This window comes from Mobula hypostoma, chromosome 21 (assembly GCF_963921235.1).
Source record: "Mobula hypostoma chromosome 21, sMobHyp1.1, whole genome shotgun sequence".
Lineage (NCBI taxonomy): Eukaryota > Metazoa > Chordata > Chondrichthyes > Myliobatiformes > Myliobatidae > Mobula > Mobula hypostoma.
This window is the reverse complement of record NC_086117.1, coordinates 39532017-39556731: the sequence shown is the minus strand read 5'-3', so window position 1 is coordinate 39556731 and position 24715 is coordinate 39532017. Positions and strand designations below refer to the sequence as shown.

Below are 24715 nucleotides of genomic sequence, written 5' to 3'. Positions count from 1 at the left end.
TTATGCATATACTGTAACTAAACAGAAATAGATTTAGTGATTTAAAGGGTAGAGCACTCTATTCAATGTTTAAATTATCCCTATAAAACTTGGAATATTGTCTTTTCACCTGGTTTCCTCATTGTAGGAAGGATGTGGAAGCTTCAGAGAAGGTAGAGGGGAGATCTATCAGAATGCTGCCTGGACTAGAGGGCAAGTTTTATTAAGATAGGTTGAGCGAGCCAGGGCTTTTCTTTTTGGAGCGAAGGAGGATGGGAGGTGACTTGATAGAAATGTACAAGATTATAAGAGGCATAGGTTCAATGGACAGCCAAAGACTTTTTCCCAGGGCCAAAATGTCTAATACAAGGGGGCATAATTTTAAGGTGATTGGAGGAAAGTGTAGGGGGGTGTCAGGTAAGATTTTACATAGAGATCGGTGGGTGTGTGGAACACCCTGCCAGGGCTGTTGTTAGAGGCAAATACATTAGTGGCATTTAAGGTAGGCAAATGGATTATAGAAAAATAGAGAGTTTTATAGGAGGGAATGGTTAGATTGATCTTGGAGAATGTTAAGAGGTCAGTACAACATCATGCTTTTATGTTCTATGTTCTATGTTCTAAGTATGAAAATGTAGAAGAAGCATGAATAAGCCCGAGGGCCTTCAATCTTGCACTATCATTCAATAACCTCGTAGCCACTCTGCCATTAGTGATGTCTATAGTTTCTAAAAATCTACTAGTTTTAGCTTTCTTGAATATACCTAACAACTTCTAAGGGCAATGGATTCTGAATGTTCACAACCTTCTGATATCAATCATAATTGTGCAGTTCCTTATATATACTACCAGGGAAACAGCTTCTGAAAATTTAACCCTTCATTCCCTCTATCCCAGGCATTCCCAAACCTTTTTATGCCATTGACCAATATCATGGACCCCAGGTTGGGAACACCTGCTCTATCCTGTCTGCACCTATACATATTATCTGAATGTGAGCATTAAAAATTCATACTCTACAATGCTGTACCTATTTAATGGAAGCAAATGCCATTAATCAGATTATTAGTTAACGCCATGCAGGGGTGAAGGTAAAATAACTTGCTTTCCAATTGCCTTTCACCTCTTCCAGGTCATGAAAATGATGGGGTTGAACAATGCAGTCCACTGGGTGGCCTGGTTCATCACAGGCTTTGTACAGCTCTCGATTTCGGTTACTGCACTGACGGGCATTCTGAAGTACGGCAAAGTTCTAATGCACAGTGATCCCTTCATTATATGGCTGTTTCTTACAGTCTATGCCATTGCTACCATCATGTTCTGGTGAGTTAAATTGCTGTATATTAAGTAGAATTAAAGATTCTTCAGGTTCAAGGACTGCCATGCATCTCAATCATTGCTTTGGCACTAATGATACTCCTCCATCTTTCCGCAGCCTTCCAAGGTTGATGACTAATCCATTGGAAATGCCTAATGTGGCACAGAATTTTATAAATTTGCAAAGTGGTAGATGATTTCATGGCACACCGCATTCATCTTAATGTTAGCAATATATTATCGCTTTAGCTAATGGTATTAATTGAATTATTCATCGTTTCCATAAGCCAGTTGTAGCACCAGCGGGCTCTTCAGCTTTTGGGTCAGCTCTACTTTCAATTCCACTATTCTTGCGCCATGTCCTTTGATATGACAAAAAATATATATTTTTGGTCTTTATACCTCCAGCCTAACGAACGTTCCAAATTTCTATCATCTCTCATCAGAAAATATGCAAACTAATTTCGCCCTCTGATTGGTCTGAGACTATTTTTAGGACTATGTCATCTTCATGTTGATCTCCTTCAACAGAGAAAGTAGTCTATCAATGTACCCTATAAAATCATTCCATTATTTTGAAATTCCTTACTAATTTCCCCACCACCACCTGTATTCTGCCGAATATAAGGTAATTAAACAGCATTCTGGATTTGGTAGACAGGAATATTTTAGGCTGTAAATAGTATGTCAACATTAGTAATGGCAAATTATTGGAAAAGTTGGTGGTTGAGCCTTATTTGAGTAGGTGATGAAATGAGCCATATGGATGAGCCTTTTCCTTCGTAATAGATCTCATGAGGAAGAGCTAAGTCTCGATTAATAAGGGCCCCAGAAGCAGGCCATTCAGCCCATCAAATCTGTATTTATGCTAATCATTTTATTCTCTCCACATTTCCACAGGGTTCCCCCAGACTTTACCACTCACCTGCACACTAGGGGCAACTTATAGAGTGGCCAAGTAACCCACCACCTTGCAAATCTTTGGGCCTGGGAGGAAAGCAGAATGCCTGGAGAGAACCCAAATGGTCACAGGGAGAACATGCAAACTTCACACAGATGGTACTAGCGGTCAGGATTGAATCGAGGTCCCTGGAGTTATGAAGCAGCTGCTCCACCATCTGCATCAATGTTGCTCCCTGTTCCCACAGTCCGATCCTGAACCTGTATTGCTAACTGAACTCCTTTCCTTCCTGTTACCATCGCACTCTTTATGTTTCTACTGTGTTGAGCTGGGAAATCTCAATATGAGGATTAGCTGTCATCTCTCACAAACTGATTGTGGTTTACTGCATTGTATCACTTGTTGTTCTCAGTATAGACCTGTAACTCTGCTGTTGAATGCCCTATTTGGGCATTCCTTCATTGGTTCTGTTATAGTTACCATTCTGGAGATTCAGAATATTAAAGTATATGATCATGCACTTTGGTGGAAGAAATAAATGGGCAGACTATTATTTAGATGGAGAGAGAATTCAAAATGCAGAGGTGCAAAGGGACTTGGGAGTCCTTGTGCAAGATACCTTAAAGGTTAACCTCCAGGTTGAGTCGGTTGTGAAGAAGGCGAATGTATAGAATATAAGAGCAGGGAGGTGATAAGGCACTCGTGAGACCACACTTGGAGTATTGTGTGCAGCTTTGGGCTCCTTATTTTAGAAGGGATATACTGACACCGGAGAGGGTTCAGAGAAGATTCACAAGAATCATTCCAGGAATGAAAGGGTTACTGTATAAGGAACGTCTAGCAGCTCTTGGGCTGTATTCCCTGGAGTTCAGGAGAATGAGGGGGGATCTCATAGAAACATTCCGACTGTTAAAAGGCCTGAACAGATTAAATATGATAAAATTATTTCCCATGGTAGGGGATTCTGGGACAAGAGGGCATGACTTCAGGATTGAAGGACGTCCATTTAAGGCAGAGTTGGCTGTTCAGTTAGCTCTTTGTAGCTTGTTAAAACGTGATCACCTTTGCTGCTTAATTCTCTACTGAAGTTCAGTGTTTGACATGCAGTGTATGGTTCCTTGATGTCAATGCTGAATAAATTAGGTGTAACCTCTCCTCAATGTGACTTTTTTTTCATTTCCCTGACATTCAAATTCCATTCCTGGTTACTTCTGTCCTTCTGAAGTAGTTGGACTAATTAATTGAAGCATGGCACACCAGAATAAAGGAATGCAAACCATATCTACTGTTCTTCAATCTCTTCCTCCTAAATCTGGCTGATTTCAGCTAATTCTACAAAAAAAAACCACAATCCACAAAATTACTGAAGTGTCACTACACTTCAGTTACTAGTGTCAGGTGGGACAATATATGTTGAATATTCTTTGAATAGCACCAGGAATAAATTGGGCCAATTTTGTCTGTAACAGGTAGAAGGATGGTCTTATTGCTTCTATTCCACTAACTTCTTCCTTGAACTTTTGCAGTTTCCTGATCTCTGTGGTCTACTCCAAGGCAAAGCTGGCATCAGCTTGTGGTGGGATCATATATTTCCTCAGCTATGTTCCATACATGTATGTCGCTATTCGTGAGGAGGTAGCTCATGACAGGATAACAGCATTTGAGAAGTGCATTGCGGTATGATATTAAAAATAATATATTATCTATCACAATATTATGCTGAATGTTTTAGTGCATGAAAGTGGATCCTAAATTAAAGGCTCATATTTTTACCCAAACAAAATCGAGGTAAGTAAGTGGCCTGTGTCCATTAATGTACTCTAGGAGCGATAATTACAGAACCCATTTGTTTATGCACTGTATTTCAGAAGTTGGAAGTTGAGTAATATTTTTGTCCTGTGAAATTTGTTACTGCTCCTAAGAGTTGAAGACCATGAGGGATGTATCCTCAAATTTGTGGCTACTTGACTCAGACTTGATTCAAACTTGTGGCTAATGGACTCAGCCTCCTGAGAAATGAGTTCCCCTTCCTCTGGCTATATCAGTTCATCTTGAGGATTTTGAACCTTCTCAATAATTGACATAGACAGAAGTGAAAGGCTACATAATTCAATATCATACATACAAACGTAATATAATACATAAAAACATAGTAGCTGCCTATCACCTCCCTCATGGTTCCGCCTCCTTCTACTATCCATTGTGTTTTCCCCTATTCCTTCTTCATCTTTCCTGCCCATCACATCCCTGCCTCCACTCCCCCACCCCTTTATCTTTCCCCTTACTGGTTTTTCACCTGGAACCTACCAGCCTTCTCCTTCCCACCCTCCCCCACCTTCCCTATAGGGCCTCTGCCCCTTCCCTCTACAGTCCTGACGAAGGGTTCCGGCCCAAAACGTCAACCGATCTTTTCCACGGATGCTGCCCGACCTGCTGAGTTCCTCCAATGTGTTGTGAGTGTTGCTTTGACCCCAGCATCTGCAGATTATCTTGTGTTTACATAATTCAACACTGAATTAACTTGGAGAACTAAAATTATGACTTGGAAAATAGGTTTTGCTCACTATTTGGTAATATTCAGTGTTTAATAGAAATACTCACATTGAATATATGATCTGAGAAATTGTTTGAGTGTCTACTGCCCAGAACAAAGTACAGCCTTCCTACTAAGTCTCACCCTTGTTAATCTTCATCCTCGCCAGCACTCCAGATTGTATATGAACAGCTAGCGATTCGGAAAAGTGGCTGCCTCCTGAGTGATGTGTGTGTAAATGCGTTGACAGTGTCCAGTTTTATCTTTCTCTTGGGGATGTCTGACATTCATATTGGCCCAAGTGAGACAGATAAAACCACGTTAACTGAGTTCAATGTTTGTATGTTCCACCTTCAACAATCACAAGAGTATATTTCCAGCATTTCTCTATTGTACACAAAAACAGAATTGAATAAAAATAGGAACAGAAAATGTTGGAAATATTCAGCAGGTTGGGCAGTGAAAGTGAACCATAATTGATGTTTCAGATCCAAGACCTCTTATCAAAGCTGGGAAAGAAAGAAAATAATTTAGTTTACAGTTGGAAAAAAAAAGTGGGGATGGAAGGGATTGTTGGGATGGCTGGTGAACAGGTCCAACAAAGGAAATATCACTGATTGAGTGAGATCAGATATGTTAATATAGCATTTCAAAGCATATTATATATATTTTTTTAAAATCTATGTTATAAATTTCTAATAGCTGAATCCTTAAGTAGGTTCTTGGCCCAAGACATCGACTGTATATTCAACTCCATAGTTGCTGCCTGACCTGCTCAGTTCCTCCAGCATTTTGTGTGTATTGCTTTTTGTGTTTATAAGCAGAATCACATACAGTTTTCCAAGGGAATTGTTGAAGCTAGAAGATTTATATGAGCGTTTATTCAGAGGATAAGAGTCACACATTGTTTGGGAAAGAGAGAGAAGCTGTGTACAATGTTGCCAATGATATGTAAACACTGGTTGAAAATAATCTTCCAACTAATCAATCACCCTAGGCGGGCCTTCATATCATGCTGTAATGAAGTTATTAAAAATTGCTTCTGATTGATACATCAACATTAAATCTTATAATGTGCTCTAAGCTAAATTCAGATTTAATGATCCCTTCATTTTCCATTCACTGCATTTTAGATTCTTGCTACTCAGCTGCATGAATTGCAGCAAACTCCTTACTGTACTGAAACCTGCTTTTCCTTAAACAGATATATCCAGACATTATTATGATCCTAAAATGCAAGGGCTGTAAAGAGAGCCTAGGAGAGGAAGGCGTCTTGTGTCAAGGTCCACCCTTTTACATATCAGAGCTATTTTTTTTATTCATACAAATAAAATCCCAACCCCTGGCAAAGAATATGAAGGCCATTATCCAGAAGCCCAATCCTAATTTACAGATGCTAAAAGTGAATAACCATGTTACGCTGGCCAGCAGAAAGCTAAATGCAACAGAGGATAACATTTCTTATAAAGTTGGATTCAGGTCTAGGCACTTAACATTTAAATACAGACTAACTTTAAAGCACAGAAATCCATTTGGATCCTACAGCATGAAACAAGCCTCTTTCCAAACCATCAGAGAAGCAACTAACATGCTACCTTAGAAATAAACTTTTACCATTTGCTGAAGATATTTTACAGAATCATTCGTAGGTCAGTCATAGGTGGTTGTGTGTGTGTAGGAATATTTTATACGTAGATATCCACACGGGTGTAATTCAACATCCTAAAGAAGTATTGAGTATTTAAAGTTGCATTTTGTACTTTCAGTCGCTCATGTCTACAACTGCATTTGGGCTTGGTTCGAAGTATTTTGCTCTCTATGAGGTGGCAGGAGTTGGAATTCAATGGCATACCTTCAATCAGTCCCCAGTAGAAGGAGATGACTTCAACCTGCTTCTCTCCATGGTCATGTTGATTGTTGACGCCACTGTCTATGGAGTGCTGACATGGTACATCGAAGCTGTTCATCCAGGTTGGACTGCCTCTGTCACTTAACTCTTTCCATTAGCTGCATATTACACCTTTACTGCTCAGATGCATGAATTGTGACAAACTTGTGTTTCTCCTTAATATACTGGAAGTATTCTTCTCTGTGCATGACTGTATCTGACATGAACTATTTAACTCCTATAGGTATAGACTTTTTTTAAGTGTGAATCTCTGCATCAGTTGCATTGACTTTATTTTTGTTTTTTTTTTTGCCTTTTTGTACTTGTGTTCAGTGACCCTGTCAATGCTTAATGGGTTCATTTCTACCATTTGCATTCCTGGATCCAGCTGTCTTGATGATCTTTCATAACAAGCCCCAGCACCTAGGAACGACTAGAAAATGTCCTACAGGAGACTAAATAAGATTCTTATGAAATAGTACTTTTTACTGAATGACTATTGTCTCTCTCAGGATCATTTTCTTCAAAGATTGCAATGCAAAAGAAAGAGGGGTTTGGTCTGATAGGCCCTTGTCAGGTTCTAAAGCACAAATATTCAGAAGAAGGCAGTGAACCTTAGAGAAAATGAACAAGTTGACCGAGGAAGTGAATATTCGGTGGAGGAATGGATAGGCAATCATAGTGTAAAGTTGACAGACTCTTCTGCTCATTTGTTATCACTATTCCAATATCTTCAGACTTGCCTTCCATCTTCTACCCAACATAAATACAGGGTGGCACGGTAGCATATTGGTTAGCACAACATTTTCCCGTGCAGGCGAGCGGCGTCCAATACCTGCTGCTGCCTTTGAGGAATTTGTAGGTTTCCTCCGCGTGCTCCTGTTTCCTCCCACAGTCCAAGGAGTACTGGTTAGTAGGTTAATTGGTTATTATAGACAATAGACAATAGATGCAGCAGTAGGCCATTCAGCCCGTGGAGCTAGCACCACTATTCACTGTGATCATGGCTGATCATCCACAATCAGTAGCCTGTTCCTGCCTTCTCCCCTTATCCCTTCACTCTGCTATCTTTAAGAACTCTATCTAACTCTGCCTTCTGAGGCAGAGCATTCCACAGAACCACAACCCTCTGCATGAAAAAGTTTTTCCTCAACTCCGTTCTAAATAGTCTGCCCCTTATTCTTAAACTGTGGCCTGTGGTTCTGGACTCCCCCAACATCGGGAAAATGTTTCCTGCCTCTAGCATGCCCAAACCCTTAATAATCTTATATGTTTCAATCAGATCCCCTCTCGTCCTTCTAAATTCCAGTGTATACAACCCCAGTCGCTCCAATCTTTCGACATATGACAGTCCCGCCATCCCAGGAATTAACCTCGTGAACCTACGCTGCACTCCCTCAATAGCTAGAATGTCCTTCCTCAAATTTGGAGACCAAAACTGTACTCAATACTCCAGGTGTGGTCTCACCAGGGCCTTGTACAACTGCAGAAGGACCTCTTTTCTCCTATACTCAACTCCCCTTGTTATGAAGGCCAACATGCCATTAGCTTTCTTCACTGCCTGCTGTACCTGCATGCTTACTTTCAGTGACTGATGAACAAGGACACCTAGATCTCATTGTACTTCCCCTTTTCCTAACTTGACACCATTCAGATAGTAATCTGCCTTCCTGTTCTTGTCACCAAAGTGGATAACCTCACATTTATCCACGTTAAACTTATTCTGCCATGCATCTGCCCACTCACCCGACCTGTCCAAGTCACCCTGCATTCTCATAACATCCTCCTCACATTTCACACTGCCACCCAGCTTTGTGTCATTTGCAAATTCGCTAATGTTACTTTTAATGCCTTCATTTAAATCATTAATGTATATTGTAAATAGCTGCGGTCCCAGCACCGAGCCTTGCGGTACCCCACTAGTCGCTGCCTGCCATTCTGAAAAGGACCCATTAATCCCTACTCTTTGTTTCCTGTCTGCCAACCAATTTTCTATCCATGTCAGTACCCTACCCCCAATACCATTTGCTCTAATTTTGCAGGTACACTACATCCACTGGCTTTCCCATGTCCATTTTCATAGTTACATCCTCAAAAAATTCCAGAAGATTAGTCAAGCATGATTTCCCCTTCGTAAATCCATGCTGACTCGGACCTATCCTGCCACTGCTATCCAAATATGCCGCTATTACATCTTTTATAATTGATTCCAGCATCTTCCCCTCCACTGATGTCAGACTAACTGGTCTATAATTGCCTGTTTTCTCTCTCCCTCCTTTCTTAAAAAGTGGGATAACATTAGCTACCCTCCAATCCGCAGGGACTGATCTTGAATCTATAGAACATTGGAAAATGATTACCAATGCATCCATGATTTCTAGAGCCACCTCCTTAAGTACCCTGGGATGCAGACCATCAGGCCCTGGGGATTTATCAACCTTTAGTTCCATCAGTTTACCCAACATCATTTTGTGCCTGATGCGAATTTCCTTCAGTTCCTCCGTTACCCTAGGTCCTCTGGCCACTATTACATCTGGGAGATTGTTTGTCTCTTCCCTAGTGAAGACAGATCCATAGTACCTGTTCAGCTCTTCTGCCATGTCCTTGTTCCCCATAATAATTTCACCCATTTCTGTCTTCAAAGGCCCAACTAATTTTTTCCTCTTCACATACCTGAAGAAGCTTTTACTATCCTCCTTTATATTCTTGGCTAGCTTACCTTGGTACCTCATCTTTTTCCCCCGTATTGCCTTTTTAGTTATCTTCTGTTGCTCCTGAAAAGTTTCCCAATCCTCTGGCTTCCCACTCATCCTTGCTATGTTATCCTTCCTCTCTTTTATTTTTATACTGTCCTTTACTTCCCTTTACTTCCCTTGTCATCCATGGTCGCCCCTTACTCCCCTTAGAACCTTTCTTCCTCTTTGGAATGAACTGATCCTGCACCTTCTGTATTATTCCCAGAAATACCTGCCATTGTTGTTCCACTGTCATCCCTGTTATTGTAAATTGTCCCATAATTAGGCTAGGGTTAAATCAGTGAATTGCCAGATGGCACGCCTTGAAGGGTCGGAAGGGCCTATCCCTCAATATATCTCAATAAATAAATAAATCTGCGCTAATCCAAATTGCTTCAGCTTTCGGTTTAACTGGCAATTAGTCAGTGACATAGATTGGCTCCAGGCCGCATCGTGCCTCAACTTCAAAATTCTCATTTTTACTTTCACATCATATCATTCCCAGTCACTGTAACCTCCTCCAATTCCACCATGTGCATATCCCTGATATTTAATTTTTGCGCTGTTCTGCATGCATCCAGATTTGGATTGTACCACCAAACATCTTTTACCTCCCATTTCTCCTTTAGAGAGCTCCTGAAGCATTTTTTTTAACTAGCCTCCATCTGTTGATTCAATGCTATATTAACAGTGTAGGTGTCCTTCATGACGTTTTCCTGAGCAGAAACTATTGATGGTGTTGGTATTTCTTGAGGTTAGTCCTTGGATCTAAATTAAGTTTTAAAAGGTTTATTGGGCCTTCTCAGTGGCTGTAGGCAGGTCCAGACTGACAATCTGAAGCATCTGAGGGTCATTCCTGTAAATAAGGTGGATGATTTGAAAGTGCAGATTGTTATTAATGATTATGATATAGTTGGGATCACAGAGACATGGCTCCAGGGTGACCAGGGATGGGAGCTCAACGTTCAGGGATATTCAATATTCAGGAGGGATAGACATGAAGGAAGGGGAGGTGGGGTGGCGTTGCTGGTTAAAGAAGAGATTAACGCAATAGAAAGGAAGGACATAAGCCGGGAAGATGTGGAATCGATATGGGTAGAGCTGCGTAACACTAAGGGGCAGAAGACGCTGGTGGGAGTTGTGTACAGGCCATCTAACAGTAGTAGTGAGGTCGGAGATGGTATTAAACAGGAAATTAGAAATGTGTGCAATAAAGGAACAGCAGTTATAATGGGTGACTTCAATCTACATGTAGATTGGGTGAACCAAATTGGTAAAGGTGCTGAGGAAGAGGATTTCTTGGAATGTATGCGGGATGGTTTTTTGAACCAACATGTCGAGGAACCAACTAGAGAGCAGGCTATTCTGGACTGGGTTTTGAGCAATGAGGAAGGGTTAATTAGCAATCTTGTTGTGAGAGGCCCCTTGGGTAAGAGCGACCATAATATGGTGGAATTCTTCATTAAGATGGAGAGTGACATAGTTAATTCAGAAACAAAGGTTCTGAACTTAAAGAGAGGTAACTTTGAAGGTATGAGAAGTGAATTAGCTAAGATAGACTGGCAAATGACACTTAAAGGATTGACAGTGGATATGCAATGGCAAGCATTTAAAGGTTGCATGGATGAACTACAACAATTGTTCATCCCAGTTTGGCAAAAGAATAAATCAAGGAAGGTAGTGCACCCGTGGCTGACAAGAGAAATTAGGGATAGTATCAATTCCAAAGAAGAAGCATACAAATTAGCCAGAGAAAGTGGCTCACCTGAGGACTGGGAGAAATTCAGAGTTCAGCAGAGGAGTGCAAAGGGCTTAATTAGGAAGGGGAAAAAAGATTATGAGAGAAAACTGGCATGGAACATAAAAACGGACTGTAAAAGCTTTTATAGATATGTAAAAAGGAAAAGACTGGTAAAGACAAATGTAGGTCCCCTACAGACAGAAACGGGTGAATTGATTATGGGGAGCAAGGACATGGCAGACCAATTGAATAATTACTTTGGTTCTGTCTTCACTAAGGAGGACATAAATAATCTTCCAGAAATAGTAGGGGACAGAGGGTCCAGTGAGATGGAGGAACTGAGCGAAATACATGTTAGCAGGGAAATGGTGTTAGGTAAATTGAAGGGATTGAAGGCAGATAAATCCCCAGGGCCAGATGGTCTGCATCCTAGAGTGCTTGAGGAAGTAGCCCAAGAAATAGTGGATGCATTAGTGATAATTTTTCAAAACTCGTTAGATTCTGGACTAGTTCCTGAGTATTGGAGGGTGGCTAATGTAACCCCACTTTTTAAAAAAGGAGGGAGAGAGAAACCGGGGAATTATAGACTGGTTAGCCTAACGTCGGTGGTGGGGAAACTACTGGAGTCAGCTATCAAGGATGTGATAACAGCGCATTTGGAAAGCGGTGAAATGATCGGACAAAGTCAGCATGGATTGGTGAAAGGAAAATCATGTCTGACGAATCTCATAGAATTTTTTGAGGATGTAACTAATAGAGTGGATAGGGGAGAACCAGTGGATGTGGTATATTTGGATTTTCAAAAGGCTTTTGACAAGGTCCCACACCAGAGATTAGTGAGCAAACTTAAAGCACATGGTATTGGGGGTAAGGTATTGATGTGGGTGGAGAATTGGTTAGCAGACAGGAAGCAATGAGTGGGAATAAACGGGACCTTTTCAGAATGGCAGGCAGTGACTAGTGGGGTACCGCAAGGCTCAGTGCTGGGACCCCAGTTGTTTGCAATATATATTAATGACTTGGATGAGGGAATTAAATGCAGCATCTCCAAGTTTGCGGATAACATGAAGCTGGGTGGCAGTGTTAGCAGTGAGGAGGATGCTAAGAGGATGCAGAGTGACTTGGATAGGTTTGGTGAGTGGGCAAATTCATGGCAGATGCAATTTAATGTGGATAAATGTGAAGTTATCCACTTTGGTGGCAAAAATAGGAAAACAGATTATTATCTGAATGGTGGCTGATTAGGAAAAGGGAAGGTGCAACGAGACCTGGGTGTCATTATACACCAGTCATTCAAAGTGGGCATGCAGGTACAGCAGGTGGTGAAAAAGGCGAATGGTATGCTGGCATTTATAGCGAGAGGATTCGAGTACAGGAGCAGGGAGGTACTACTGCGGTTGTACAAGGCCTTGGTGAGACCACACCTGGAGTATTGTGTGCAGTTTTGGTCTCCTAATCTGAGGAAAGACATCCTTGCCATAGAGGGAGTACAAAGAAGGTTCACCAGATTGATTCCTGGGATGGCAGGACTTTCATATGAAGAAAAACTGGATGAACTGGGCTTGTACTCGTTGGAATTTAGAAGATTGAGGGGGGATCTGATTGAAACGTATAAAATCCTAAAGGGATTGGACAGGCTAGATGCAGGAAGATTGTTCCCGATGTTGGGGAAGTCCAGAACGAGGGGCCACAGTTTGAGGATAGAGGGGCAGCCTTTTAAGACTGAGATTAGGAAAAACTTCTTCACACAGATAGTGGTGAATCTGTGGAATTCTCTGCCACAGGAAACAGTTGAGGCCAGTTCATTGGCTATATTTAAGAGGGAGTTAGATATGGCCCTTGTGGCTACGGGGGTCAGGGGGTATGGAGGGAAGGCTGGTACAGGGTTCTGAGTTGGATGATCAGCCATGATCATAATAAATGGCGGTGCAGGCTCGAAGGGCCGAATGGCCTACTCCTGCACCTATTTTCTATGTTTCTATATCAAAAAGCTGAATTTTCTGAAAATTTGTTGTTTCTGCTCTGACTGTGCTAACACTTGCAGTCTTATCACTTTTACAATATAGAAATTGCATCAGCTATTTTATGGATTGTGAACTCTCACGAACAGCTTTTTTTTTTATACTTATAGCACAGAAAGAATCCATTTCATTCCATCAAATCTCTGCCAGCTCACGGGGAAATCTTATTTCCCCATTAACTTAACCTGAAAGCCATTTGCTCACACATTACCATCAACAGCTTCTCGATTCTATCGTTCACTGGCACAATAGGGACAATTAAGCCACCGCCCACAGGTCTTTGGGTCATGACAGGAAATCGGAGCTCTCAGGAAAACCCAGGATACAGTATCTGAGGGAGAATGTGCCAACTCCACACAGTGCCGGATATGGGATTGAATCTACGTGGTCGGTATTAAGGTCGGCTGTTATATGACTATTATCCTCAATCATTTCAGTGGAGATGCTGACTCTGCTGTTAAGTAATTAAGCTATTTCACAGCAATGCCGTTAATTATCTGTTGGCATGTTAAAAGTATTTTCAATTAAATTTTTGAAAAACATCAATTATTAAAGTCTATTCATGAGTCTCTGAGAAAAGGACAGCTGGCAGGTGGTTCTTTGGGGGATGGTGTCACTAAAGGCCATCACCTCCAAGGTCCCGGCTGCATCTTGTGGCAGAGGGCCACCTCATCTGGCACTCTGCAGCTACTAAAGATAAATCTGGGCAGATGGGCACCGTGACTGGGGAGTCCATTGAGCTGGCTGGGTCCAGATTGTCTTTTGGCAAATGTCTGATCGTTATCAGCCAAAAAACTAGGTTGAGCCAGCTGTTTGTGAGAACAGAGCCTCAGAAGCCTTGACTTCATCTGAATCAAGTACTGAGCCTTTGGTTTAATTTTTTTTTAAGGATTGCGTCTTTTTTAGTGGTTCATCAGAATGCCAGCCAAGGTTTCCATTCTCAAGTTTATTATTTACTTATTTATTTATTTTTTAGAGAGTAGGGATCACAGGCCAAGCTAGCATTTGTTCCCTAAGAACAGACTACACACAGCTGTATTCCTTCCTGTTTTCAGCCAAAGCCAATTGGAAGATCTAATATGCAGTGTCTTTCATTAATTCAGCATAACAGCAGATTTTCCATATTTCCTAATGACATAGATGGAGACCATTTGGCCCATTAAGTTAATACCAGCTCACATCATAGTCTTATTTCCCCACTGATTTTTCCCTATAACCTGTCTTCAAATGCTCTTGTCAACTCCACCAAGGTTCTGTCATTCAGCTATGCACAAGGGAAAGTGTATATAGACATATTTTGCAGCAGCCAATTAACCTGATACCCTACACATCAGTGAACTTTCTACCACAGGTTTAAAATAGTTTATATTAGTTGCCTGGACTTCTTGTCTGATCCTCGCCTGGGGATCACTCATGGTTGTCTGTCGTTATTTTCAGTGAGGTACTCTGTAGCTGTTGAGTTTTACTACTTCCAGCTTGTTATCACAATGTCAATATGATCCAATTAACTAGTGCATTGCGCATCGGGGAATTTGTTCACATCCTGACATAATATTTTTTTGGAAGTTACAGAATAATGATTTGCAATAGCTGTTACAAAACACTAGATGAATTCATTATTGATATTCGCTTAATATCTTTGAAAGTTGTGTGAAGGAAATGATTTTTGCCCTTTTCTCTTAGTGGGGCCATATCTGCTTGTGGGTTAGGTCATTTTAAGTGCCAGCCCCACCACTGGCTTGAGCACATTTTCTATGATGATACTTGACTGTACTACATCTGGACTTAACAAAATCCCCCTGACTGCTTATAAGGCTGTTAAGAAATTTCAGGATTCTACTGGAGATCTAGACAGCATTAATCTTGCGAATTCCTGTTGTTTACATACTGGCTGCAATATTTACTAAAGAAGCAACTGTAGTTCCTATTCTGTGGAATGCTAAGGGGCATCATGAAGACATAATTTATAACTCTGTTCTCTCCTTTACACCAGGGATGTATGGACTCCCCAGGCCATGGTACTTTCCATTCCAGAAATCCTATTGGTTGGGGTATGGACGGATTGAAACGTGGGAATGGTCTTGGCCTTGGGCCAGAAGTAGTAGGCTCAGTATCATGGAGGATGACCAGGCCTGTGCGATGGAAAGCAGACGACTGGGTAACACATCTACCTCTATTTCCTAGAAAGTTCACTGTTGGAACATGGATTTATGGATTGGACTGCAATTCAAACTAACTGTAGTTCTCGCTGGCCTCTTTCATTTCTGTTTTTTGTTCTCCTGTTCTCGCCCATTCTTTCTTGATGCCGATTGGTGGGCTGGGGGTTTGGGGTTTGTTGTTCTTGTTGCTGTTTCTCTGTGTGGGCGACATATTAGATTTTTGTGTGAGAGATGGGGTTGGGGATTTGAGGTTTGATGTTCTAGCTGCCTTTTTCTGGGTGAGTGATCTGTTAGTTTTTGTACAAGGGAGGGGCTTGAGGGTTTGTATGTTTGAGTCTTTGTATAATTTTCTTTCTGTGCGGAGTGGGATTCATGTCTTTCAACTACTGTGTTTTTTGTCTGTATTTCATGACTAGCTGGAGAAGACGAATCTCAGAGTTATATTCTGCATGCATACTTTAATAATAAAAAGATGAACCTTTGATGCTTTGAACATGATAAACTGTTATTTAATGTGGCTTATTATAGTTGGAGTAATTGGTATTTGAGATCAGAACTTGAGGAATCTGTAGGACTGAGTTTCAAATGAATTTAGTTTGAAGGAAATCCCAAGTGATTTATAGGAATAGACTAGATATTGTACTACAGGAAATAGAAACATAGAAGGAAGTTTGACAGATTGAAATATTATTATATGGGAAAGGAAAACATAATGGAGACAATCTAATGGAGGTCTTTGGAATTCTGAATGGATTGTGCAATGTATTGGGAGAAGATTTCTATTTGAGTGAGTCTCTGAGGCTTGGAAGGTTATGTACATTTAAGCGTAACTCCAACTTGGACAAGGGTGTATGTGGTCAAAGAGAAAGAGCTGCAGAGCTAGAATCATCAACACAATTGAAATGAAATTGCCACAATATTCTCAGGGAATAGAGAAAATCTTGGGAATTGAAATTCTGGGATAAGCTGCAGGGAGAGGATCCAGGGGTGCTTGCAGAGGGTGTATCCTGAGGGAGGGGGAGGTGACATAGACAAGAGGATCCAATGAAGAATTGACAGGTAGAGAAAGGATTATCGGGGAAGCAGGGACAGCATTCCTTGGAGAGATGAGAGGTTGGGGGTTGGGATAGATAGATGATCCAAGTAGGTAGGGAGTGGATCAGGGGAGAGGATTTATATATGTATTTATATATATCATGGTATAAGAAAAGCAGATATAAAAATACACTTTGGAAGGAGTAATGGAATAGAAGAAATGTGAGATAGTTGCTTTACTGAAAGTATAAAAGTATCCCACACCACCAAAGACCAAGTTCTATCCTGAGATGAGTGCAGTCTGCATGGAATTTGCACATTCTGGTGTAAATGTCCTCCAGATGCTCTGGTTTGCTCTGAAACCTCAGACATGCTGTTTGGCAGGTTAATCGACCACCGTAAATTATCCCTGGTTGTGTCAAGAGTGACAGAGTCTGAGAGAAGTTGAAGAGAATGTGGGTTGAGTAAAATGGGATTAATGTAGGGTAAGTGGAAGTGGGTAGTTGATGATCAGCATGGACTCCTGTTCCCATACTGTGAATCTCTATGATCTGTAGCCTTTTACTTGAAGCTCAATACGAGTTTATAAGGTGCTCAGGTTTCACTGGATCTGCTATTTAGATCTTTGTTGTTCATTCTTTTGTCTGGTATTAGTTGTCTTGGTAAGTGATGTTAGTTGACCTAGGGCCATTCATAAGAGACAGTGAATTGGAATGTAATCATGGAAGTTATTTCATGCCCCTCCTCAGTTGGTGACTGAGAAAGAGTATCATTCCACATTTTACACTCGTAATGGTAATATATTGTCTAATTTCCTCACAGAGGAGACTCGGGGGATAGAAGAGGAGCCAAGCCATTTGCCTTTGGTCGTGTGTATTGACAAGCTGACCAAAGTCTACAAGACAGGAAAGAAGTTGGCTTTGAATAAACTCAGCCTGAATTTGCATGAGAATCAAGTAGTGTCATTCCTGGGACATAATGGTGCTGGAAAAACCACTACAATGTAAGTTTCAGGCTAGAGAAGTCTTCCGCTGTTTGTTTTTAAAAGGGCAGCGAAATAATGCTGCTGTAAAAATTCTGAGCTCTACTTGCTCCACTATGTATCATTCCAAATTCCTCCAAATTACATTAGAGAAAGTTGTTGATAGACATTGCAGTTTGGACAATTTTAAGCCTTAAAATTTTATTTTTATTTATTTGACAATACAGTGTGGAGTAGGTTCTTCCATCCCTTTGAGTCAAGCTGCCCCAGTGACCCCTGACAACACCAATTAACCCTGACCTAATCATAGGAAAATTTACAATTACCATTTAACCTACCTGGTACATCTTTAGACTATGGGAGGAAACCAGAGTACCCAGGGAAAACCCATGTATTCCATGGGGAAGACGTACAGAGACTCCTTACAGACAGCGCTGGAATTGAACTCCGAATTCCAACACCCTGGGCTGTGATAGCATCATGCTAGCCACTATGCTACCATAGCTTTTATTCATATACTTTAAGGAACTTTGCAATGGATATATCATTGGCAGAAGGGATTTGCTTTTAGTTTCTGATTCATTGGCAGTAGGCTAAGAGCCTACTAAACTAGTCAAATGTATTAAGCAGATCGTGTATGGCAAACATAATTGAGGTAGTCACATTGAACAACTTGGTGTGTTGTCTCTTGTGTCTGAACTTTGTGTTACCATTTCCCAGGTCTATTCTGACGGGGCTGTTCCCGCCCACTGCTGGCTCGGCCACAATCTACGGGCATGACATTAGAACGGAAATGGATGAAATCCGGAAAAACCTAGGCATGTGCCCACAGCACAATGTGCTCTTTGACAAACTGACTGTGGAAGAGCACCTCTGGTTTTACTCACGCTTAAAGGGAATGGCTGAGGATGAGATCCGGAAAGAAATGGACAAGTAAGTCTCGATGCTACATTTGGATCTACAATTACCTCAATGGGGTCTGCTTGCATTTCAACATTTACTACATCTGAACTCGTGCTCCATTGGGCACTAACCATAAGTGTGGAGAGGGAAAAGAAAATTAAATTTTAAAAAATGAACTGTAGATACTGGGAAGCAGAAATAGAAACAGAAAATGTAGGAAGCACTTTTCTTTGTTACACACTAACGGCATAATGCCCACACCAATTCTTGGCTCAACATATCAGTCCCTTTGTCCTATTCATCTTTTCCTAGCCTTCTCTGCAACTTTAAACTTTTTTCCTCTCTCTTTTACATTGTGCCTCAGCCAAATTCACCCATCAATCAACTTCTGTTTTGTGTGGGAAGTGTTGGAAATGGTCAACAGATCAGGTAGCATTTAGAGAGAGAAGCTCAAAGTGGTCCTGCAGAAAGGTAGCAGAAGACATATTTGCCCATCTTGGACAGATGTGGGAAGGAATTCATCTTGAGGTTTGTGAATCTTCTCTATCCAAAAGGTAGCATTAAGGCCAAAATTGGCATAAGTTTCAAATTAGAAGGAAGTCAAACGGTTTGAGCAGAGAGCAAAATGTTGTGTTGAGCCCAAGATTAGCCCAGCCATGATCAAACTGAATGTTAGGCCAGGCACATAGGACTGAGTGGCTGCATCTAATGTAATTAAGTTTGAAACTATAACCCTTTTCCTCTCTCTACAGCTGTTGTCTGAACTATTAGTCACTAGTATCATATTCTGCCTTTATTTCATATTTCCAGTGTCTACTGCACCTTTTGCATCTATGCTGTTGTGTTTCCATTTCTTAAAGTTAAAAAAATAAAATCAGTATTTACTTTTCTGGACTTACAGAATCCTATTTTTGGTAGTTCCTACTTTTTTTTCTCTGTTTAGAATGATTGAAGACTTGGAATTGTCTAATAAACGGCACTCCCTGGTGCAGACGTTATCTGGGGGGATGAAGCGCAAGTTGTCTGTTGCCATTGCATTTGTTGGCGGATCCAAAGCCGTTATTTTAGATGAACCAACAGCAGGAGTAGATCCATATGCTCGCCGAGCTATCTGGGACCTAATTCTGAAATACAAACAAGGTATGTCAATGCTTTTTGATTTGACAGGGGCTAACCTGTTCTATCCATGAATCAGCAGGGATGTTGCAATTTTTTCAAGGAGGTTTTGAGAAAATTTTTAAATCTTTAGCTCAGGCTGCCAGGTAGTACTTCCTGTGATTGAGCTCAAAAGGCAGTGTCTCTGTCAGTAATCTCTGGGAATCTCTGATCTTTGGAGGGCGAGCCTTTTGGATGAGCAATTAAAACCCATGGATGAGAAGTATAGAGAAGTTGTGCACTAATGGTGTAAAGAACGTGCCACCTCATAAACTAGATGCCCCACAAGACACCTCCTATGTTACCCATTCCCACACTAGCCTTATCAATCACCTCAGAATCTGCAGAACCAGTGTGGAAACAAGTTATCCCTAATCTCACAGAACTTCTTAAATAGAAGGACACTGGTATAAGTAAGTGACAGGGATGTCTAGGTCAGCAATGAAACATAAAGTTGTAGCAACATCAAATTTCATGTAGTCTAAGATAATGCTATGAAAATTGCAAAGTATACCTCAATGGTATATCTGCCAGGACGCCAACGTAATCAAATGATAACAGTATCTATTAGTATTATGTGTTTCATGAGGTAAAGCATCCAGAGTATAATTAAATGGGATCTCAGGCTGAACTAGACATTAGGGCAGATTGCCAAATACTTGGTCAAAGGACTAGATTTTAAGGAACGTTTTAAATCAGAGAGGTAGAAATAAAAATTAAATTAGGAAATTTTAGATCTGGGGAATGAGTTAGCCAAAGGTGTAGGGTGCTGTTATTGTTATGATGAAAACTGGGAAGACACAATGCCAGAAATGGTGAATCATAAATAATTAGCATTGCCACCATGGAGGATGGATGAAGGGGAAATAAAGTACTTGGATGGTCTGAAGTAAGAATAATAATATCAAAACGTTGCTGGACTGTGAACCTATGTAGGTCAGTAACTGTGGGGGTAATGATCTGGAATAAAACTAGTAACACTCAGCAGTCACACCACATCCATGGAAAGAGCAGAAGAGTTGACATTTCAGTGAAGACCCTTCATCAAAACCGTGCTCACTAAAGGACCAACCCCCTCATGATGATCAATGTACCAACCAGCTTTGAACAGGAGCACGCACAAAGTTCTGGAGGAACTCAGTGGGTTAGGCAGCATCTAAGGAGGGAAACAGACGGCTGCTGTTTCAGGTTGAGATCCTTCAGCTGGGCTTGTCTGTCTGTTTCCCTCCAAAGATGCTGTCTGACCCACTGACCCCCCGCAGCACTGTTGCTCCAGATTCCAGTACCAGCAGTCTCTCGAGTCTCAAATTCGAACAGAACCTGTGGTGAATATCTCATGCTTAAAGCTGTTAACTATTTTTCCATGTTTGAATTGAAATTGAGAAAAACAGAGGCAGCGGAATGATTAAACTATTGGATCACCGTATGAGCAGTATTTGATAACCTGGTGTGTTAAGATGACTTTGAAAATTTAAAGCAAGCCAGATGATAGAATGTGAAATGTTTTCAGCATTTTTTTTTTGCTTTAATATTGGTGAAGGAGATAATGCCTCATTAGGAGAATATACGTCTTCCATTTAAGAAGTGCCTTAAAATTCAGGCTTTATACCAAACATTTGGCCAGCTGGCTCAGAATCAAATCTCATTTAATGATACTGTGCATGTTTAATTGCATTAAAGGCACAATTTAAATGCATGTCGTATTTAAGATGACTACAGTCTTTCCAAGTACAAGTTGATTTTCAGAAGTTGCTCTGTTACCAGCATCCATCAGTAAAGATGATTCTAATTTTTTAATGATTGCAGGCCGGACAATCCTTCTGTCCACACATTACATGGATGAGGCTGATCTCCTTGGCGATCGCATTGCAATAATTTCACACGGGAAGTTAAAGTGCTGTGGGTCACCTCTGTTTCTCAAAAGTACTTATGGAGATGGCTACAAACTGACTGTGGTGAAGAAGCAGCCTGAATTACAAACTAACTCAGGTTTGTCACTGAATTTTTCATGTGCTTGGCAGTGATTCTTCACTGATAGGACACTACAATAATGCTGCTTACTGCCACTGTGGCAATTATATATTTTGATATTCTGGTGCACTGAATTGCTAGAGCTTGGTACGATGTGAATGAGGTGCTAGTCAATGCGATTAATGTAGATGGTCGTCATGAATATGGTGGCTCAGAGGGCCGGTTTCTGTACTGTATAGCTCTAGAGCACGATGACTTTCAGTATGCAAGGCAGTTATGAAGTGCGGAAATTAAGTTTTCAATACCAAGCATTTTTGTCTCTGGCCGTTGAAACTCTAAACCAAATCCAACAATGCAATTATAAGTATTTGCTTCTCCCTGATTGCGAAATAGTTATTTGACAAGATGAGATCAAGAACAAATGTTAGCTGGAGTATTGTGCTCCAAAATGGCTGCATGACGTGGTATCAGCTTTGAACACTGACTAAAGTCATGATTACATCCTCTACTTTCTCCAAATGGGAACACTGACTGCTTCAATATAAAGACAAAAAAAAATCTAGAAATAATTCACATTTTTAACATCTGCAACATGTTATTATTTTGAAAATTGTGCCCAAATGTTGCCACTGATTTTTATGCTATTCAAAACCATTCTGTGCATGTTTTAATTTGTATAATTGGATAGAAGGCAATTTACGTGACAGATTTATGTTTTGTCAGAAATTGTATATGGACCACAGTATTTTGATTTGCAGTTTGCCCTCAAAGGTTATCAAGGTGGCATCAGATTAAAGTCTCTTTATATTAATTGTGATAAATTAATTTCTTGAGTGGACCTTTAAGTGACTCTGCAGAAATAGCTAATGTTTGATGTTGAGCCAGAGATGTCAGGAGTCGAGAGCAAGAGGACTTAACTGTTGAGTACAACTAATTCACTCAGGTTATTGTCAAGAAAGATTTTATCCTCTAGATTCAAGATTGTTTGGTGTTGGTGGCTGCATTGGTGCTGCGTCATGAACCTATAGCGAGCTTGTCAATTTCATCAACTTTGCCTCCAACTTCCGCCCTGCCCTTAAATTAATTTGGTTCATTTCTGACACCTCCCTCCCCTTTCATGATTTCTCTGTTTCTATCCCTGGAGACAAATGGTCTACTGATATATTTTATAAACCTACCAATTCCCTTGGTGATCCTAACCAATGGTCCCCAACCACCGGGCCGCAAAGCATGCACTACTGGGCCGCGAGGAAACAATATGATTTGGCGATAGGAGTCAGCTGCACCTTTCCTCATTCCCTGTCACGCCCACTGTTGAGCTTGCATGCACGCGAGGTCATGACACGCGCGTCATCCATGTCAGCACGGGAAAGAGATCAACTCCTCGAACTTGCAAATGACGGCGGGCTGAAAAGTACGTTTGACATAACATCTCTGCCGGCATTCTGGATCAAAGTCAAGGTTAAATATCCTGAAATAGACATGAAAGCACTGAAAACGTTGCTTCCATTTCCAACATATCTCTGCAATGAATGCAACGAAAACTAAATTGCAGAATAGACTGGACATAAGGAACCCCCTTCAAGTATTGCTGTCTCCCATCACCCCTCAATAGGACCGTCTTGTTGCAGGAAAACAAGCCCAGGGCTCCCATTGATTTAGCGCTATTGGTGTGTTGCAATGATTTTATATGTTCATACAGGGAAAATATGTGCTGTGTGTTTAATATCCAAACTTTACTTTAAATGTTATGTTACAGCATGGAAACAGGCCATCTCTTCCCTTCTAGTCCGTGCCGAACGCTACTCTCACCTTGTCCCACCAACCTGCACTCAGCCCATAACCCTCCATTTCTTTCCTGTCCATATAGCTATCCAATTTTTCTTTAAATGATAATATCGAACCTGCCTCTACCACTTCTACTGGAAGTTCGTTCAACACTTACTTCAAGCTCCCCTGATAATTGACTTATCACTATATTCATGTGAGGAAAATATGCGCTGTGTGCTTAATATTCAATTCGTTAGATAAACCCTTTTAGAAACAAAATTGAGTGTATTAGCCACTTATCACCGATATTCCGGTCGTGATTAACACCCCCCTCACCTCCTGTGAACAGAATTGCAAAAAATGATTGGTAGAAAAAAATCGGCACATACTCGTATGAGCAAGTCACGCATGCGCACTGGTGCCCACGCAAGGATTCATGGTCATTGTAGTCTTTCTTGAAGTAAACACAACGTATTTGACTGCTACTCTTGTCTGCAGTGCAAAAAAGGTTGGGGACTCCTGATCTTAACTATACCTCTTCCCACCCTGTCTTCTGGAAAAATGCCATTCTGTTCCTTTGTCTGCACACATCTGTTCCCAGGATAAGGCTTTTCTTTCCCAGAGTCCTCCTCCAAAAACTGGGGTTTCCTTTCCTTCACCATTGATGATGCCCTCACCCTCTTCTCCATTTCCCGTATATGAATGCTCATGTCATTCTCCACAACTTCTGCCATCTTCAATGGGACTCTAACACCAAACACATCTTTACCTCTTAACACCACCTAATCCCCACTCTCTGCTTTCTGCAGGGATTGTAACTCTGTGATTCCTTTGTCCATTCATCCCTCCTCACCAGCCTTCCTCCTGACACTTATACCTGCAAGTTGCAGAACTGCTACAACTGCTCACTGCTCTTGTCTCTCACCTCCATTTGGGGCCCCAAACAATCCTTCCCGAGGAGGCAACATTTCACCTGTATATCAAATACAGTACATCAGGTGTTCCAGATGCGGCCTCTACATTGGAAACTCAGGCTAAATTAGGGGACTTATTTGACGAACACCTCTGTTCCATCTGCTAAAAGCAGGCTCTCCTGGTGGCCAACCATATTATTTCCTATCCCATTCCCATTCAAACATGTTGGAGCATGACCTCCTCTTCTGCCATGATGGTATGGGTCCAATGTAGCTTCCTTCCTAATAGGAGTGGGACAAACAGTCCATGAGCAGTTGTGTGGGATCCTTCATGATGTTCCTGGCCCTCTTCTGGCATCTTTCAGTACAGATGTCCTTGATGTCTGGTAGGCTGGTGCCAGTGATGTTTTGAGCAGTTTTGGCTACCTGTTGTAGAGCCTTCCTGTCCACCACAGTGCGGTTTTCCTACCATGTAGAGATGCAGTATGTTAGGATGCTCTCTACTGTGCACCTATGGAATAACATCAGTATAGATGTGCATAATCCAGCTCTCGTCAGCCTTCGCAGATAGTAGAGGCGTTAGTTAGCTTTCCTGATTGCTTATAATGTGTTCTGGGACCTGAGAGATTGTACAAGATGTGTATTCTGAGGAGTTTGAAACTGCTCACAGTTTCCACTGCTGTGTTGCTGATGTAAAAGGGGCTGTGAATG

At 41.2% G+C, this 24715-nt stretch overlaps 1 protein-coding gene across 2 annotated transcripts in view; it reads left to right on the top strand.

The window, feature by feature from the left end:
- The window catches only part of abca2 (ATP-binding cassette, sub-family A (ABC1), member 2), a 583930-nt gene that overhangs the window by 397088 nt on the left and 162127 nt on the right, over nucleotides 1–24715 (top strand). For both annotated transcript variants that reach the window (XM_063073801.1, XM_063073800.1), the window contains exons 17-24: nucleotides 1112–1302; nucleotides 3724–3874; nucleotides 6497–6701; nucleotides 15109–15273; nucleotides 17132–17312; nucleotides 18012–18224; nucleotides 19138–19334; nucleotides 21156–21338. In XM_063073801.1, the coding sequence (XP_062929871.1) occupies nucleotides 1112–1302; nucleotides 3724–3874; nucleotides 6497–6701; nucleotides 15109–15273; nucleotides 17132–17312; nucleotides 18012–18224; nucleotides 19138–19334; nucleotides 21156–21338 (1486 nt within the window). The remainder of the gene's footprint in view (nucleotides 1–1111; nucleotides 1303–3723; nucleotides 3875–6496; nucleotides 6702–15108; nucleotides 15274–17131; nucleotides 17313–18011; nucleotides 18225–19137; nucleotides 19335–21155; nucleotides 21339–24715) is intronic.